Raw genomic sequence first — 17,882 nt, 5'->3', positions numbered from 1 at the left:
GGCTCCTTCCCGGGTGAATACTGATTACTCATCGCTACGACCGGACGAGTCTTGATTTATCCGATCAAATGAGCACCTGAGCAACTGGGGAAAAAAAGCGGTGATCCAGGTTGAACTGCAGCCGATTCAGACTATCTACTAAGATAAGGCAAATTTACCAACATCCGGTTCATAGGTGGTCCGGATGGGGATAAACACCTTTGGCATATTGTAAAAGTTACCCACCTAAGAATGCTCGCAAATAAAGACTGCAATTCACTGCAGCGCAATAACCAATTCGCAATATTCCGGGTGCAGCATCATCATATTTTGCTCCACATGGAGCAAGCTGTTTTGAAGTCTATTTTGAAATTTCCCTTGACGGATCGCGGAGCGGGCCCTCCAAATCAATGCTGGCGTCGCTGTCGACCGTCACATGTAGACAAGTTGGCTAAATAGATTAATTCCTGCTCGATTAATTATGTCTCAAGACAACTAAACGGTTTGCAAATTTGGTTTGAGACGTACGAAATATCGTCCTCAGAATCACAAATGTTGATCGATTTGCATTCGGCTTACCAGTATCATATCATGCGAATATGGCAGTTTCTCTCTAAGAAGGGGAATGTTGGTCGATTTGCATTCGGTTTACTAGTATCATACCATGCGAATATGGCAGTTTCTCTCTAACAAGGGTCCTCATAGTATGAGCATACTCGTTTTCTTCAACGGAACTTTTGGGAGCCAAGTGAAACCAGTCTATGCTGAACAGCATCCTTATTGAGAATCACCAGCTACGTACATCTCAGGAATGTCAAAAGTGCTTCAAATCAGCGACCTCCCCGCTGAGCACTCAGTGATTTGGCCAAAAAGGCCGGATTTATCGAAGAACTATTGTGCTCACCCCAAAAATTCTTGTTGTAAAGTGGTTCCCGGTCTATAGGAACAAATATCTTAGTGCCTCCCACCAAGCCTCGTCTACCAATCTGAGGTCATTTTAGTTACATAAATATACCGGTTTAGCCGTTTTGATATACTCTGTATCAGGGAAGTCATAAAGCTAAGGGAAACGTTGAAGAACTGGGGAATTTCGCATTCATACTCATGAGTCAGGTCAACTCTCAGGAGGAAATCGGTCAAATGTTTGTGGCTGAGTGTTTTCCTCGGTTTTTCGATCATTATTGAAGGAAAACCTTCCATGAACACTCGTAATGCTGAGGGTTACGGAGCAAAACGCAAAACGCTAAATCATGACGGCTTGGGAAAAACACGGTAGACAGGTTCAAATGCAATTTGAGGATTCCTTTAGTAGTTAGAATCAAAGAGTTGTGGTCTGTATTAGCCAGAGTGCATTCATTCCATTGGGTTAAGTTTTTCAAAACCTTTCTGACAGATGAATTCACCTGATGTGCTGCCAAGCGCTGCTGAATAATGGTCCATTGTTATGGCTGTTGTTCGTGAGGTTTCGTCTTCCTCATAAGAATAGCTCGGACAATACCCCACTGATATACCCGTCTAATTTGTCATCTCTCTGGATTTATAGAACAAGTGCAAATACATTCGTAAATGTGAACAAATCAGAGTTACAACAATCAGGTGCGCACTCCACTGGTAAGACAAGAAGCAAAACATTTTCTAAGCGCGGAAACGCATCTATTTCAGTTTGGAGTTTGCAACATTAAAACAGGAATCAGCCGAAAAAAAACTAGCCAATTGAACTGCAGAAAGACGCCCTTCTGAGAAAACTTCAAATTATTTTCATTAGTCAAGATTCGCAGAAGAACCATCATTATTTCTCCATCATCTCTGACACACCATGGACGAGTTAACCAATTAGATTCTACTAGGTTCTACAAGATGTTCTGCACTTATGTGAGCGTGAATTCTCCATTTTTGTACTTGCCATGAGATGCTTCCTCAAGTGGAGGAATACTATATTCTCAAATCGGAGTTCAAGCTTTCAGTAATACAACCTGAAAGCAGAATGTGGGCGTGTGCACACCCAATGTCAGTTTATAAGGTAAACGCCCAGTCAGTTGAAGGATGCCACTTGCATTGTCAATGGCTAGAGAGATGAACGGCTCATGATTGGATTGTCGTTCCAATGTTATGTGAAAGCATTGATTTTTTAAGCATGGCCATTGATTGATAACAAAACACAGATGAATAAAAACAAAATCTAACAGAAAGGCGCAAGTCGCGTCCGGAATACTCTAACTAACTGAAACGCCGCGCGCAATGGGAAATACACCGTCTCAGACGGAAGACTCGGATTTAGTTTCGGGGGAGGAAGAAGACCAGGAAATGTCTGCCCGATGCGCAAGAATACCGTTGGAAGACAGCAACCAAACGCCAAAGATAAATGGAGCAAACCAAGGGATAGCGAGTCGAGTAGAAAATGCAGTGGGTCCACACAAACAGTTCGACGGCTCTGCGGCAACAATACACAAAAACAGACCAAGGGTCAGACAACATTCGGATGTCACCGATTTTATGCAAATTTATTATGGGGGTTTCGGTACCAGAGAGGAAGACATACCCAATCATAATCGTTACCGACCGTTTCAAAAAATTATGCAAATTCTAAGTAGTATGGAGAAAGAGCAGCGACTGAGTGACGAGGACGAAGGATTTGCAGAACCTATTCCTAGCCAGCCAATCGGAGACAACGCAGAGGAATCCGGTGAATGTTCCGTCAGGCAAGTGATTGAAGAAGTCATAAGGCCTACTAATTCAAGGATTTATCATGCCAGTAGGTTTCGGATAAAGAAAATAAAGTTGCGTGAAGGTAATGATATGAGAAAAATTCTAATCGCAAGCCGCAGAATGGAGATTCCGGAAAAACCTAACTTGCGGCTGGAAAAGAACTACCTAGTTCAATCTAGAACTGGCGAGATAAGAGGCTATTCCTTGAGCATACAACGCCCAGTAGAATCCAAGGTCATGATGCGGAGACCAGAAATGAAAGATGTGTGTGAGCAAACAAACTTCATTAGACCGCGTGGTGCACGGCGAAATCTGAGATCTTTTGAAGCATCTGATGAGTACACAAGCGAGGAAAGCGGATACTGATCGGTACCGATGTCCGTCCCATGACATTCAATGAAAACGCTACCACCTGCTCTAATGTTTGAAGTTAGTTTTCCCTTCCGTTGCCATGACTTTCTCACATTGTTTGCAAATAAATGATAAACAGTATAAGTGACTTCATCTCTCGTGGCTCAATTTTACGGGAAAAAAATCAGTGTTATCCTCCAAGGGTCGTCTTAACTGTTAATACTGACACCATGTGGTGAACATTCTCGAATTAGTCTAAGCCGAATTTCGGAATTTACACCTTGACAGATTCAGAATGGTGGACCAAAACGGCATGCTAGAAATACTGTCCTGCTCCTATTGATTCCTTGTGTTCAATACTGGTAAGTTTTAGACGTACTTGATTGGTTAGAAACTGATGCATTTCTTCTAGCTCGTCTCATCATCTTAAGTCTTAATACATCTTTGTGGAATATGGCAACATACATCTGTTGTACATACATCTGTACATACATCTGTTGTATATAATGCTCAAAACCATGCACTAGGCATGGTAGCATGGTAAAACTGTCCGAACAATGGGATCGCAAATGAAGGAGTCCTACTGCAAGAACAGTCAAATAGGAAAGTTCCTCAGTTTCTGTGGGTCTGCCTGCACTTCAACACTTTCAAGTAGATAAGCGTCCCATTCAAGGCATTTATAAACGAAAGCCGTTTGTCATGGGTAGTCTACACAAGACAAAACGAAGCTCAGCACGGAGTTCTCTACAATAAAACAAATTTTTCGACAAAATTTTAGATTATTCTCGTCGTTTCTGTAATGTACTGGAACAGTTTTGCTCCCATTACTTTCTGGTGTCATCGGTGGATTCTATGCAGGCACTGTATTAGCAAGAGTCCTACCAGTAAGATGTCCGAAACCTTACAGGAATTTTCGACAAGCCATCACTGAAAGTATCACTGGGCGAACTTTGTTTTTGATGCGAAAGCTTAACCAGGTTATCCAAGGTGAAAGACAGACACTTACGTGACGTAGATGTCGGGTTAAAGTTCTTACTGCCAAGTGTGCATTTCTATTACGAATGGCCGACCGGTCGGAGGGATTCAGTGGAAATTGGCACCAGGTGTGAACCCTTGTACAGCTGCTTATTTACAACTCAGCTATTGGTTTCCCTAGATTGTCGTTCACATTTTTCGGTTGTCTACAAGTGGTATGGCAGTGTTTGAGGTTAGAGTGTGCGTTCAGTTGGGTCGGCTTGAGCCATATGCTTCGCATCTGAAACAACTCTGCCTATCATTTCCCCCAGTGACATCCGTGTCAGCTGGGCTGATCTAAAACCCCTTCCACATGTTTTTCAGTCACAGACCCTGTCGAGGCAAGAATGCTCAGTAATCTCCATCGCTTCCTCAACCGATCACTTGATATTAATCTTGAATTCCTTTCATGTTCCGCATCAAATGTTTTTCTTTGACCAGAACTTGACCAGCGCATGCTGCAGTCGTTGAACTGAATGTCATTCGGGAGGTGAATTTTTTCCATATTGTCGATCTAACAAGAGGGCCCTAAATGACTGAATTCGCTCTTAACACTAGGGATATATACGTACGCAGTCTAGGTGAACTTGAACTAATTTCAGCAGCCTCGCACTTAGAACTGAAGTTTGGTAAGACAAGCAGTCGTTTGTGGAGAAAAGTGTTAGGATGCAAAGGAATGCAATCCTCACTCGTGTTGATTAGAATGACCAAGTGAAAAAAAGTAATTTCATCAGTTTTCACGAGAGACTCAACTGAATCTCTCGTTTATGATATTCTACAACTGAATGTGCTGCACACAGGCCGCCTCATGTTTCAGTTGGCACGATATTCGAGATATCGCAGTAAATTTTCATAAAGGAATAGCGTAGAAGAGAGATTCAGTTGAGTCTCTCGTGAAAACCATATTGATTTGCAAATGAGTGTATTTCTCGAAAACAGTCCAATTGGGGTTCAAGTAGAACATAAGGTTGATGGAAACTTGGGGACTGCGCCCTCCTGATGAGCCCCAAGAAGGGTGACACTGGTCGTGGGCTGTCGAAGCGTTTTCAGTAGCCTTGTGAGTAGTTTCCTTTATGGTAATTTCGACAATATTTGATTTCTGCCGAGACCTGTTTTTCGTAGAGAATTCTAAATTTTCGCTTTTGTGAATACTGAGTCTTTTTTTACCGACGTGTCTGTGTCTTTCTCGGCCACCTGATTGCAGATCACGACCTTTCGCGTGTAAAGAATCCATTTGTCAGATACTTTTATAATCTTTGACTAACTATGCTACCCCAGTACCCATAAACAAACAAGGAATGTGAGGATAGGGAACCATAGAAATCAGCACAATTTATGTGGTCATTTGGACGGGAAATACTTTGTTTTTTTCCAACCAGGAGTCATCTTCCAGAGATTCAGTGGAGGGTGTGATTCCGGCATAACCATGTATTTTCTTCTCATTACTGTGACCAATCCCTTGTTTTCTATTGGCCACATTAGGAATTTTACTTTTTTTCATTTTTGGGGTTATTGAGGAATGGTTAAACATTTTGACGTTTGAAAAGAGTTAAAGCGTTTTAATCTAACAGGTGACTGGTTCACGAAACTTGCCACATATGCTTCAGATGCGCTATACCGACGTAAGCTGCTTGAGAACGCTACGTGGTGAGTGGTGAAACGATCTGTGTGTTTAAAATATCCGAGATCCAGACATATTTTGCTAACTTTGTTGTTTCTTTTTTCCTTTCTACCTCCGTTCGAGATCCATTTGACAGCGATAATGTATATTGGGAGGGCATATTCACACAAAAAAGCTTTCTTATGGATCGGCATCACTTTTTCCAGGGGTCGCTCCTAAAAAATAAACAAAATGTTTCCTTAACAATGTATCTCCTCTTCAAAGTTCTTGAGTGGGGTTAGTACGGCGTTTGATCACAAAGTTTAACGTTTTCTTTCAATTTGGCCTCACTGTTCCAAAGGCAGCAAACTAAATAATTACAGTGGGGGGACTTGATCAGCTCCATTTATGATGAACTATATCATCTGGCACCACAAAAATCATCACATGACTGGAGACCTACATTGCTAAGTCGGACACGACGTAAAATAAACAGAAGTAAGACTTACTGAGGACAAGATCAATAGTGCTCATGATATCGATCGTTTGGTCAATGTCACTGCTTCACTGCTGCTTTACTGACCTATCATTTCCAATGACAGATAATATTAATTAAGGTTGATATTTCAGAGCCAAAGGGTCAAAAAAGGTCGTGATGCACCAATTCACTTGTTTTGCGCTATCTTGAATGGATGACTGTACCGTCATGAAATCAGAAACAGGATAAATCAATCAGTGAAGTCACCGTGAAGTCGTGTGTAACTATTCTTACATATATGACCAGACTAGTGTGCAAATGGGCGTATTCTGTGAATTTGGTTTGTGTAATTTGGTTTTCCAGCAGACCATATGGTTAACGGAGAATTGGGATTGTGCCAACCTGATGAGCTCCAAGCAGATCGGAACTGGTTGTTTAACCTCCAGTAACCTCTCCAGTAACCCTATGAGTAATTCATTTCAGGGAAACGGCTAGCCGCTGTATATGGCCCCTCGTACACATAATTGACTTGGTTTATTCAACTTGGCTAACTCGTTGAAGATTTCTGAGCCCAACCAAGGTATGGTAGTAAAACCATAAAGTAGTGATTTGGTTGGCGGCAAAACCATTGGTCCGGAAGTTTTTTGGGACGAGGTCATGAAACGCGGAAGAATGGAAGAGTCTGTTACATAGAGTTGCTAGAGTACTCGCCTACACATCACGGAATTTTCAAACACGGTGCACCACTTTGCCCTCATGCGCTGGTCATCTCCGATCAAAAGTTGGCGGACCGCCTGCAACAAGATTACCAAAAATAGTAACCGCTTCGATGGGTCAAACAATTTCATAAACTTCTGAAGGTCTCACGGTTCCTCTGTTTTTTATTCGTCCTTTTATGTTGGGGGTTCAGCATGCTGTGTGTTGGGCGTGAGTGTTCAAAGAGATGACTTTTATTAATACAAAAACAGTGATAGTGATTCGCCTGACCAGTTCAACCGCAGCTTCTACAGATTCACCATGTGGTTTATCATCTTTGGCGAGCACAATTCTTAGCTTGATAGCGAATTCCATGTTCGTTCGTATCCAAACTTATTCAAAATAGTAAATTGTGGTTTACAAGCTTGAGGTAGGAAGAAAATAGCGTAAGGACCTAAAATGACCAAGACATGAATTTTGGATTTTCCGTAATTCACTACTTAAGATGCAAAGGTTATTATCGGATTCACATTACAGCACTAATATGTAGATATTTGGGCGCTCCGGTATCAGCAAAGGCCTACGCAAGACTTATTTTTTCGTGCTTGATGGATATAACAAGATGAAGCGTTTTTTCATAAGTTGGCTATTTAGCTGTTCCTAGCTGCCTTGTTGCCCGAAAGGAAGCACGAGGGCTTGGATACTGCCAGGTTGCCCAAGCCTCCACAGGGGAAGTCAAGAGGCAGAGGTCGGGTTTGAAGCACGGACCTTCCAGTCAGTAAATTCGCGCTCTAACCACTGAGTCATCCCACAAGATTGCAGTTTGTTTCACCTCACTTCACCATGACAGATAACAGGGCTTGGTTTTCCGGAGTTCGCCTCACAACTCAACTGTAATTATGGTTTGCTATAGACCAGAGTTGTTCTGAGTTTCCAAAGTGACACCACTTGAATTCATAGACGAGTGCACAACAGTGTGTACGTGTGACCTGGTGTTCATCTACGAAGCAAGATTGATCAAAATTTGTGAATACACCCATTACAACGGAAAAAGTTTCCATTGCATCTACAGAAATTAAACATGGGGAAACTTTTAGGCAGCATATTCAGTGGAAAATATTATAAACCATAGATTCACGTTAGTCTCGCTATCACTGCGCTATTTTTAATTGAGCTTTCAAACACGTGAATGCTACACAGTGGTTCAATCGATGGTCCTCAAAGATCATCAGTGGGCTACTTTCCCTAACCTCATAAGTACCGCCATCAATAGAGGAAAAATTCAGCCCAACCAAAACAAACTATAAAAGTAACAAGCTGGTATAACTACTTTACTCAATCTTTGGTCTGTACAGCTTTTCCATATTAATCTTGATAATGGCTCGCAGTATAATTGAAACTCTGGTTTCACACAAGTAATGACCTTACGTATAACGCCGAACTGCTTTGATAATTAGAAGCTGTGGATTTAAGTTATTTTCTGCTTTGGATTCATCCTATCCTGGTTGGACTGTTTTCACTGGACACATTTTTTATTCCTTTTACTATTTACATATGATGGTTACCTTCAGTAGTTTGCTTCTTCGTATTCCCTTTTGCGAAAGGAGCTGTATATTTAAGTGGCTCGATCTGAGTGTCCTTCTGAGATCAGCTATTTCATAAGCTGCACTGGGTTGCGATGTTCACCAAGATCACTTTTTGTCTATTTACTGCAACGATTGGCTGACCATTCACATAACAACTCAGCGGTCCGATGATAAGCCTTGTTCATCAAGGACAGTGATGTGATGCCAATGTGATCAGTGGGTCAACTCCCCACACGATATGGCGGCAGTCCACATGTGGGCGGGTCACCCGTCGGAACCAGGTCCATCGTTTCGTTCTTTCCAAGCTACTTGTGCATTATGAGTAGTGTAATATGTGAATCTTTTTAGCCCAGCGAGGAAATTGCAACCGCGTTGGCAATTATGTTGTCCTATGCCAAGGTCGATGACCAGTCGAATGAAAATTTCCGACTATCCATTGGTAGCCTGAACCAACTGTTGTACCCCATATGTATATGCTTCCTGGGTAGCTCAGGACGTGGTAGTTGAATAGTGGCCGGACCCTGTCAACCTGGTGAAAACATTTCATCATTAGTCGAATTTTCATCATCAGTGTCCAGTGGTGTAGACATACATCGTGGTACAGTGGTAAGTCGCTGTGTAGGTACTGACAATATAATCTCGATCGTTGACGAAACGTGCATTAGCAAGATCAGCACATATTTCAGCCACCATGCGTGTACACTTTTCATCTTACTTAGAGTCCAGATAAAGATATTAAGAGCAGATGCTGTTTTCATCCCAATTTGCTTAGCCAAAAGTTGATATGATGAAGTGTTAGGCCTTCCAAAGCATCACGAAATGACCAATGCATTCATATGCGGATCTCAGAAATTTATTCCAGCCGAGTGAGAAGAACTGTTAGCTCCTAGAATACAAATCGCGACGCTAGACTTACTTCAATTCATACGGGACACATCCACTTGTGAATGTAATGACAGAGTTTAACCGACTAATTTTGCCACCTATGAATGACCCAATAGACTGACGCGTAATCTCTTGGGTCACAGGATAAACCCCCTGTGTGTGTGGGGGGAAAATCTGGTTGCATTGCATCAAAGGATTCACACAAAAATCACAAACAGTTGGTAATCCCTACGACTTGGCAAGCTGCTTATAATTTAAAGAAAAATCTGCACAAATAAAAAATAGCCGATCCTAAATCTCTTCCATGACTGGGAGAGTAAACATCACGCCTTGGCTTAAAATTGAGAACTTTAGTTTTACCAAATTGCCGCAGTATTAGATCTAGACCGACGAACTTCGTAACTAGCTTGATCTACAACGTGATTAGTCCATTTTTGTAACAAATTTTCCTACTTGCTTCCTACCTGGAATGTTTCCACATTTAGAGAGCATTCGTTTTGTGGAAATATGCAGTTACCAATAGATCGTCACTGTATGAAGATCGATCATTTGGCGTATTCTGGACAATTCCTTAACCTCGAAGGTTCTATTGGTCAGAATTTTGTGACATAATAAACTCTTGCATACCACTCGTGTTTGAATGTATGTGCCACAACATCCGGATAACCACAAATTACTTTGCTGTCATCTGACGCATAACCGAAACCTTCAAAAAAACCAGTGGCAGCCAACCCTGACACATAAATACATAGCTTATTTGCATGTAATTTCGAGATCCGTAAAACCTACCACCGCTTCAATAGTCTCCCCTGTCCTGGTGAGACCATTCAGGTGGGAGGTAGGGAGAACTGGACTCAAGTTCCACCCTAACCAGAACTGATCAGAAGTAATATCCCTGGCATTGACAGAGACTCGACCCCGGACATACGACATGCGAGACTAGCGTGTTACCACTACCCCCAAACGCACACTGGACGAGCCTGAACGATCACTTCTGGATAGGTGCACGCGTTCACGCTAGAGTGATGCGAATGATTAGATTGACAAATCGGACTTCTACTTGATACTTCTCATGATTATGCCGCCGATCGATTGAGCCGCCTGTCAACATTTACCAGTGCTGCTAGGATCACATCAACTTGGCTTGTGACAGACACGAAACCAGCGAAGACGGAGAACAAGTTTTTCATTTTTTTTTAATAAAAGGCACTGTGAGTGTGGCTAAAGTGTTTCACCCGTAAAAAGTTGTAATGCGTTAGGATTTCAGTGATCTATGCATCAGAAGCAAAGGCGATCCTGGTGCAGTGTCAACTTCCTTGCATATTTATGGCCTCACTATACATTGATTAATTTCGAAATGGTTATCTTATCCTCCTGTTGGAATAGACTCGATTTTATTGGCACCATGGCTGTACTCTATCCTCCTATCAAACTTTTTGTTCAGTGGATTGCTGAAGGTGCCATAATAATCCACGTGATAAGTGCACTCATCTTCAGCACTTGCACGAGTGTATGACGAGGGCGAAACTTCGTCCCTATGGATAACCTTTTGACCTCTTTATCCGCTTTGACTATCCAATGCCACGAAGATATTATGGAAAGTGAATAGCACAAATTCTAAAGATTAAGCACAGCTAGTAAAGTTGAAAGCCACACAATCAAATGATACGGAGGAAACTTGACGAATGTATCCTAGCAACACTATTTGGGTTTGTCTATAAGCCTCCCTCTCGATTCCCCTGTCTAGACTTTGGCATCCCAGCTCTCGTGCTTCTTACAGGTGGCATGTCAATTAGACACCACGCTACAGCTGAACAATTTCAATTAAGCCTGCTACGCTGAGTTAAGGTGAAAGTTTAAGGAACTAGGAACAGCGGTTCACCAAATCTTAAGCCATGTAGAAACCCACAGACACGTTCTTTCTGGTTTGTTTTGGTGTTTCGAGTGGCCTATGTGCTTAGAGAGTGTCCGCTGCACATATTGTAGCGCAACCTGCATTACCATCATTCAGTGTCAGCCCATGCGCTATCGATTGGCGTGTTCTTGTATTAAGTAACGGCGTAAATGCACATGAAATTCACTGCCGACGCATCACCCAGTATACAGCTTTGGATTCCACAAATAAACGTGCATGAACCAAAGAATCGAATTCCCTATGTCACGTCGTTATTCTATTTCCGACACGAATCCATCAGAGTGGAACAGACTGTCAAAATAGTGCCTTTGTGCGGTTGATGTATTACACAGATGTATTACACAGATGTATTATCACAGCCTCGCATTACTTAACCTAGGAAAGTTTGTACCGTCACTGTTTAGCCAGGCTGTTAATCTGGGTCCGCTCCACAGTGGCTGACAAGGTAGGGACAAGATGCACAGATATCCCTATTGAGTTGAAGCCAGCAGGTGTAGGCAACAAGCGCTTGATAACACAGGCTTTTGTCAAACAAAGTCCCAGCTCTCGAGGAACACACTCATTTGCAAGTCAATTTGGTTTTCACGAGAGACTCAACTGAATCTCTCGCTTTATGGTATTCTACAACTGAATGCCCCGCACACAGGCCGCCTCATGTTTCAGTTGGCACGATATTCGAGATATCGCGGTATCGGTTAGTGATAATGAAGTTCTTAGGGGAACTACTCACATGGTTGCTGAAATCTCTTCGACAGCCCACGACCGGGTTCGCCCCTCTTGGGGGTCATCAGTTGGGCGCAGTCCCCGAGGTTCGGTCAACCTTATGTCCTACTTAAACCCAAGTGGGAAATACACTCATTTGCAAATCAATATGGTTTTCACGAGAGACTTAACTGAATCTCTGATGAGGCCCAAGAAGAGCGAAACCGGAACAGATCATTTAGATACGGGAAAAGTGTCATCTTTTTGGACGAGGGGCAACAAAGTGTGAGCTGCACCACTAGAAAAAAAGATATGCCTAGATGTTGGTGCACAAACACGAAATAGAAGAGATTAAGAAAGATGCTTTAGGGTGAGAACTCGTTTGTTTCGTGGCGAATAAAAAAATAAATATCTTGCTGCAACAAGCAAGTGCCGAATCGGTCTCACATTACATCGCACATGACTTTCCAGAAGGTGGAAAAAGTGTTTTGATGAAGGACTTTCAGATCAATCCAAAGAATGGGAGGTCGCTACCGGATATTCCGTGCGACAATATAAATCGGAAGCCAATGGGTTACGTAAGTGACGCGATAAAAACCGGTCGAGATCCACGCATGTGCAACGATGCCTTATGCTTTTGGACCCGTCAATAATCAAGACAGAATTTACAAAAGCTGGTGTCTAAGTGTAGGTATCTTCATGGTATAAAATTCCATTTTTGTGGTAACCTGACATCATTTGGTTCGAAAAGGAAGAAAAATTTGAGGTTAACTTGTATATCAGGATATCTTGCTAGCAACCATTCCCGTGAAGAGCAGGTATGGAAAGCGTTATTTCAAACTGACAGTGTCTCTATGTGTACTGAATAGCTACAAAGATCATTTTAAATCTAATCCAGTTAGTTCGTTTTCAAACTGCCTGACCGAGGATACGTAAGTAAGCTCATCCTAAATCCCACAAAGCATAACTCAAGCCCTTTTACACCATGGATGGGAAACAGAGGGGAAGTGTGTGGGTGCTGCAATATGTGAGGGCAGCTTGTTTCCTCAAAAGGCGTGGAAAAAAGACACTACCTTTCATAAGACCCGGACATGCTGGGGTGCTGTGATTTTTGCGATTACCCCTTGGTCTTTCACATAATTTAGCGTGGAAAAACTATGTTCCGGGGCCTATACGTGCCAATTCAACATCGATCTTGTGCTCGGTCAGCAGGCTCTTGAAAATCGTCGGAAATTTTGTTGTTTCAGTTTAAATGAGCTCTAAGAAAGCGAAAATCTGTTGACCTGGACGAAAAACTGAAGAATTCTATGGGGAAAGTTAACAGCGCATGCTGAATACCTGCGGACTAAGAAATATTTGGAGTCTCAACTGAGAATTTCGCTCTAGTAGTCAAACAGAAGCCAGAAAAAATAACTTTACGGACAGTTTGGAAAAACAAACTAGTGAAATAAACGGCTACCGTCAAGTGAGATCATACTGAAAGTCATTGTGGAGCAAGTTACGAAAGACGTTACGAGTGACTTACATCGCCTCTGGCCTGTTGTCCTGACTACTGATAGTCTTGTTCGTTGTGCCTACTTATGAGTAGCTGGGTTGATAACATCTACGATACGCGAAAGTTTAGGCAGACCAAGTTAATTTGTCATTCACGCGAACAAGATTGGTTCGGTTTGATAGGTTTCCTTGAAGGGTTATTAGGGGGCTGAACTACTTTACGCTGTATACCTAATGCACGCTCCCGTATTTTAGTCACCGTCCCACAACCTGTTCTGATCCAGCGTATCTGTGGCGCAGGCTGCGTGTCTGTCAAGCTATCACTTGATTGGCTACTTTCCATTGGCCAATCTCGACAGCCTACACTGGTTGGCTGGCATCGGCAGAGCTATAAGCTGAGCACGTGTATCGCACATTGCGCATTTGTGACATTGTGGTTGCCTGCTCACAGTATGGGTTCAACTCTCTCTCGGATTTTTCACCGCAAACAAGATGACGAGGCGAAACCGAAGGTCAAAAAGCCACGCCGATTTGGTAGCCTACGAAGGCAGCGTACAGATGATCAGGAGACTGGTACTCGTGTCTCAAGATCCAGTACAATGCCGTCCAGGACGCAGCGTGTCAGGACCGAAGACCGGTCAACAGGACTCATAGGGGAAACAGCTGAAGAGGTACAGCGTTTGGAGGATCGACAAGAGATAATGCGGGATGTGATGGATTATGATGAAACTGTTACTCCGGTTGCCGCTCAGCATCTGTCAGCACAAATGCCCCACGTGGAACCGAGTCACGTCCCGGAACACAAAGAAGTAGTACCTGAAATAAAAGCAGAACTTCCAGGTGGGTTTGCTGCAGTACAGTTGGTATCTGTGACTTCAAACGATAAAGCTGTCGAGGACGTTCCTGAGTTAAGTCCGATGACAGAAGCCTTGCATGAAGAAGAAGACGAACCCGTGATATTGAATGCGGAGGACTTACGACAGGAACACGAGGAGCATACTGAACACATCGAACAGAAAGTATCGCGTGAACAGAATATCGAGCCTATTATGGAACTTGAGATTGACACAGGAACACGAGGAGCATACTGAACACATCGAACAGAAAGTATCGCGTGAACAGAATATCGAGCCTATTATGGAACTTGAGAAATCTGCTGAAGAAATCCCTGAATCTATCGAAAAACTAAGCGCTGATTCTGCCGGACAAGCGCATTCAGAGCAGGACCTTGGGCACATACACGAAGAGGCTTTCACACAAGAGGACAGCGAACACGTGAAAGAAACTGTTGACTATTTCCATGGAGAAGGTACCGAGCTTAACGGGCAATCTCAAAGTGAGGAATTTATTCGTTCTGAAACAGCGTATGTCCAGGCGGATGAAGTTCCCATCCGATATGATGCAACAGAGAATGTTCAGGCGTGTGCTCCAACCGTGGTCTTCGAAACAGTAGAAAATTCATTTGCTGAAAAAGGAGAGGACCATATCCATTTGGAAGATGCCCAACGTGGCGAAGAAATACTCGGGAGCTCCAAGGAGGAAGCCGCTGATTTTGGGTTGATAACACGGGAGACTGCCACTGGACAAGATTTTGAACCTGTGAGCGAAAATATCTTCCCCCATGTTCAGGCCGAATCCAGTGATGAACACGATAAAGTAATTGGAGAGGATCAAAACGAGCCTTCAGACATAGTGGAAGGTCAGTATCTCGAAGGGGTCAAACATTTTGAGAAACAACAGCAAGAAGATGAAATTTTGCAAGGAGAATCGGTAAACGGTGAGGAGTTTGTTGAGAAATTCCCCGCAGAACACAAGGAGCACGTCGACCCATCTCAGGAAATCTCGGGTGTCCAAGATTCCGAAAACTCTCTTGAGCGCGGCGATTATGACCATCTGCCACATACTGAAGATCACATCGAGGAACTTCCGACTGAAGGCGCAAAGCTTGAAAACATGTCTCAAGTTTTAGATGTTCAGTATTTCCAACAGCCTGTCGAAAATGAAACACACGATCGTCTATTGCAAGAATTCACTGAGCATACTGAAGAGCCCCTGGAGCAGCCTTTCGCTAAAGATGCGGAGCCTGAAGGGATATCCCAGGAAATCTCAGTCCAAAAACCACCCGAAAAGGAAACAAAGGATCATCTACTGCCCGATCATAATGAACATATTGAGGGTTCCGCCGAGCATATTCCTGATAAAGATGCAGAGCCTGAAAACATGCTCCAGGAAGCCATAGATGCTGAGCATTTCCAGGGATCGTTTGAACATGAAGTACTGGATCATGATGAACACACTGAGGGATCCGTTGAGGATGTTACCGCTAAATATGCAGAGATTGAAGACGTGTCTCAAGAAGTCTTAGCTGATGAGCATTTTCAGCAGCCGCTTGAAGACGAAACACGAGATCGTCTACTGCAAGAATTAGCTGAACGTAGTGAAGTGCCCGTGGAGCAGCTTTCCGCTAAAGATTCGGAACCTGAATACACGCCCCAAGAAACTATAGATGCTGAGCATTTCCAGGGGTCGCTTGAACATGACGTACAGGATCATGGATTGCACGATCATGATGAACATACCGAGGAGTCCGTTGAGCACGTTCCCACTAAAGATGCGGAGCTTGAAGAAATGCCCCAAGAAGTCTTAGATGCTGAGCATTTCCAGGGGTCGCTTGAACATGACGTACGGGATCACGGATTGCATGATCATGATAAACATACTGGGGAGTCCATTGAGCATGTTCCCGCTAAAGATGAAGAGGTTGAAGACATATCTCAAGAAGTCTTAGATGCTGAACATTTCCAGGAGTCGCCTGAACATGAGACACAAGACCGTCTACTGCAAGAATTTACTGAACATAATGAAGAGTCCGTGGGACAACTTTCCGCTAGGAATGCAGAGCTTGAAGAAATACCTCAAGAAGTCATAGACTCTGAGGATTTTCAGCAGCCGTCTGAAATTAAAACAGATCACCTTCTGCCAGAATATACTGAACAATCCGCTGAGGAATTCCCGGCTGATTTCGCGGGGTTCTCAGATGTGTCCCAGGTATCCCCAGATACACAGCACTCTGGACAAACTCCACAAGGATTTGGTAATGATGAAGAGACGCTAGATGATTCAAAGCGCATCGATGTGTTCCAGGAGACCCTGGAGATCCAGCATCTCGAACAACCTCCTGAGTACGACGATGGTGCTCTTATGCAACTGCAAGATACTGAACACGTTGAAAAGTTTTCTTCAGGGTCATTCAACCAAGACGTTCAACAGGCTGACACAACCCCGGAACTGTTGGATATCCAGTATTCCGAGATTCCCGGACAACACACTCCAGCAGGAGATGTCCTGCATAGTGATGTTGAACGCGATATCGTAGAGGATGACTATATACCTCGGGAAACCTCAGCTAACCAACTCTCTGAGCAAGTCCTTGAGCAAGAAACCAAAGATACCCCAAAGTTTGAAGATATCAACGAGGAAATTCCCGATGAAGCTACGGATTACGGAAATGATTTTATAAAAATTGCGAATAGTCCACAGCTCGAACTTGAAGGTGAACGGCAGGTGCAACAAAGTGAGGGGCACTTTGAGAGTGATTCTATGGAAGATTCAGCCCATCAGGAATCCCAAAAAGAACTCAAACCCGAGTACAATGAACACGTTTCGGAAGATGCTGGAAAACCTTTTTTGGAAAGTACTGACTATAGTGATGAACCAAACCTCGTTAAACGGGAACATGTGTTTGAGCAGGATGATGCGAATTTGGATGCAGAGTCTGTACCACCGCAAGTCGGAGAATCTCACTCCGATCAAACTGGCAACAATGCACATGAGAATATTCAATCAACAGAAGAAAATACCAACGACTTGCATCCGGATCAAGCAGGATGGGCCGAGTCTCATGAGTCAGGGTCCGCAGAACCTATGCCTGATAACGGTAGCATCAATGGACTGGATGTTGGGTATTTGCAGCTCGAGAAGAATGTTCCAGAAACAGTTGAATCCAATGGGGATTTCGATCATTCGATGAAGCTACTAAATACAGGATTAATCGACCAACAAGACTTTGATTCTGACATTTCACGGAGTCCTAAACCGACGGCAGCCTGTGATTCACCGCATGATGAAGATCAACACCCAAATGGCCTGCCTGTTAGTGGTGCAGAGAACCTCATCTGAGGAAGTTATTTCTCAAACCCCGTACCACTCTCTTAATGTTCACTAAAAGAAAACTGCGTCATCCGTACACCGTGTGGACTAGATACAAATGCATATGCACATAAAGTGATTTCGCTTTCGGATGCTGTATCTATGCGCCAGTTCCCAAAATCCTAAACAGAACAGGTGAGCCGTTCTACGGTTAAAGATTCTGTCATCACAACTGCTTCACTGAATCTCAATTAAAATTCATTCCTTGTGCATGTAACTTACGTTTTTGAGGTTGGTGCTCTTCGGTCATGCGCGCTGTAACCTTGT

At 43.3% G+C, this 17,882-nt stretch overlaps 3 protein-coding genes across 3 annotated transcripts; all 3 read left to right on the top strand.

Moving 5' to 3' along the window:
• Positions 1-2,217: 2,217 nt before the first annotated feature.
• Positions 2,218-3,051, top strand: T265_01878 (hypothetical protein; the record flags this gene model as incomplete). Its single annotated transcript, XM_009166004.1, has 1 exon — positions 2,218-3,051. One exon carries the CDS (start codon positions 2,218-2,220, stop codon positions 3,049-3,051), a length of 834 nt encoding a protein of 277 aa, XP_009164268.1.
• A 30-nt stretch (positions 3,052-3,081) lies between these two features.
• Positions 3,082-14,497, top strand: T265_01877 (hypothetical protein; the record flags this gene model as incomplete). The annotated part of the gene is made up of 2 exons (XM_009166003.1): positions 3,082-3,114; positions 13,766-14,497. The coding sequence occupies 2 exons, from the start codon at positions 3,082-3,084 to the stop codon at positions 14,495-14,497; spliced, it is 765 nt and encodes a 254-aa protein (XP_009164267.1).
• A 46-nt stretch (positions 14,498-14,543) lies between these two features.
• Positions 14,544-17,585, top strand: T265_01876 (hypothetical protein; the record flags this gene model as incomplete). Its single annotated transcript, XM_009166002.1, has 1 exon — positions 14,544-17,585. One exon carries the CDS (start codon positions 14,544-14,546, stop codon positions 17,583-17,585), a length of 3,042 nt encoding a protein of 1,013 aa, XP_009164266.1.
• Between the last annotated feature and the right edge of the window lie 297 nt (positions 17,586-17,882).

The sequence above is a fragment of the Opisthorchis viverrini genome, assembly GCF_000715545.1.
Source record: "Opisthorchis viverrini unplaced genomic scaffold opera_v5_21, whole genome shotgun sequence".
NCBI lineage: Eukaryota > Metazoa > Platyhelminthes > Trematoda > Opisthorchiida > Opisthorchiidae > Opisthorchis > Opisthorchis viverrini.
This window is presented reverse-complemented; position numbering and strand designations above follow the sequence as displayed.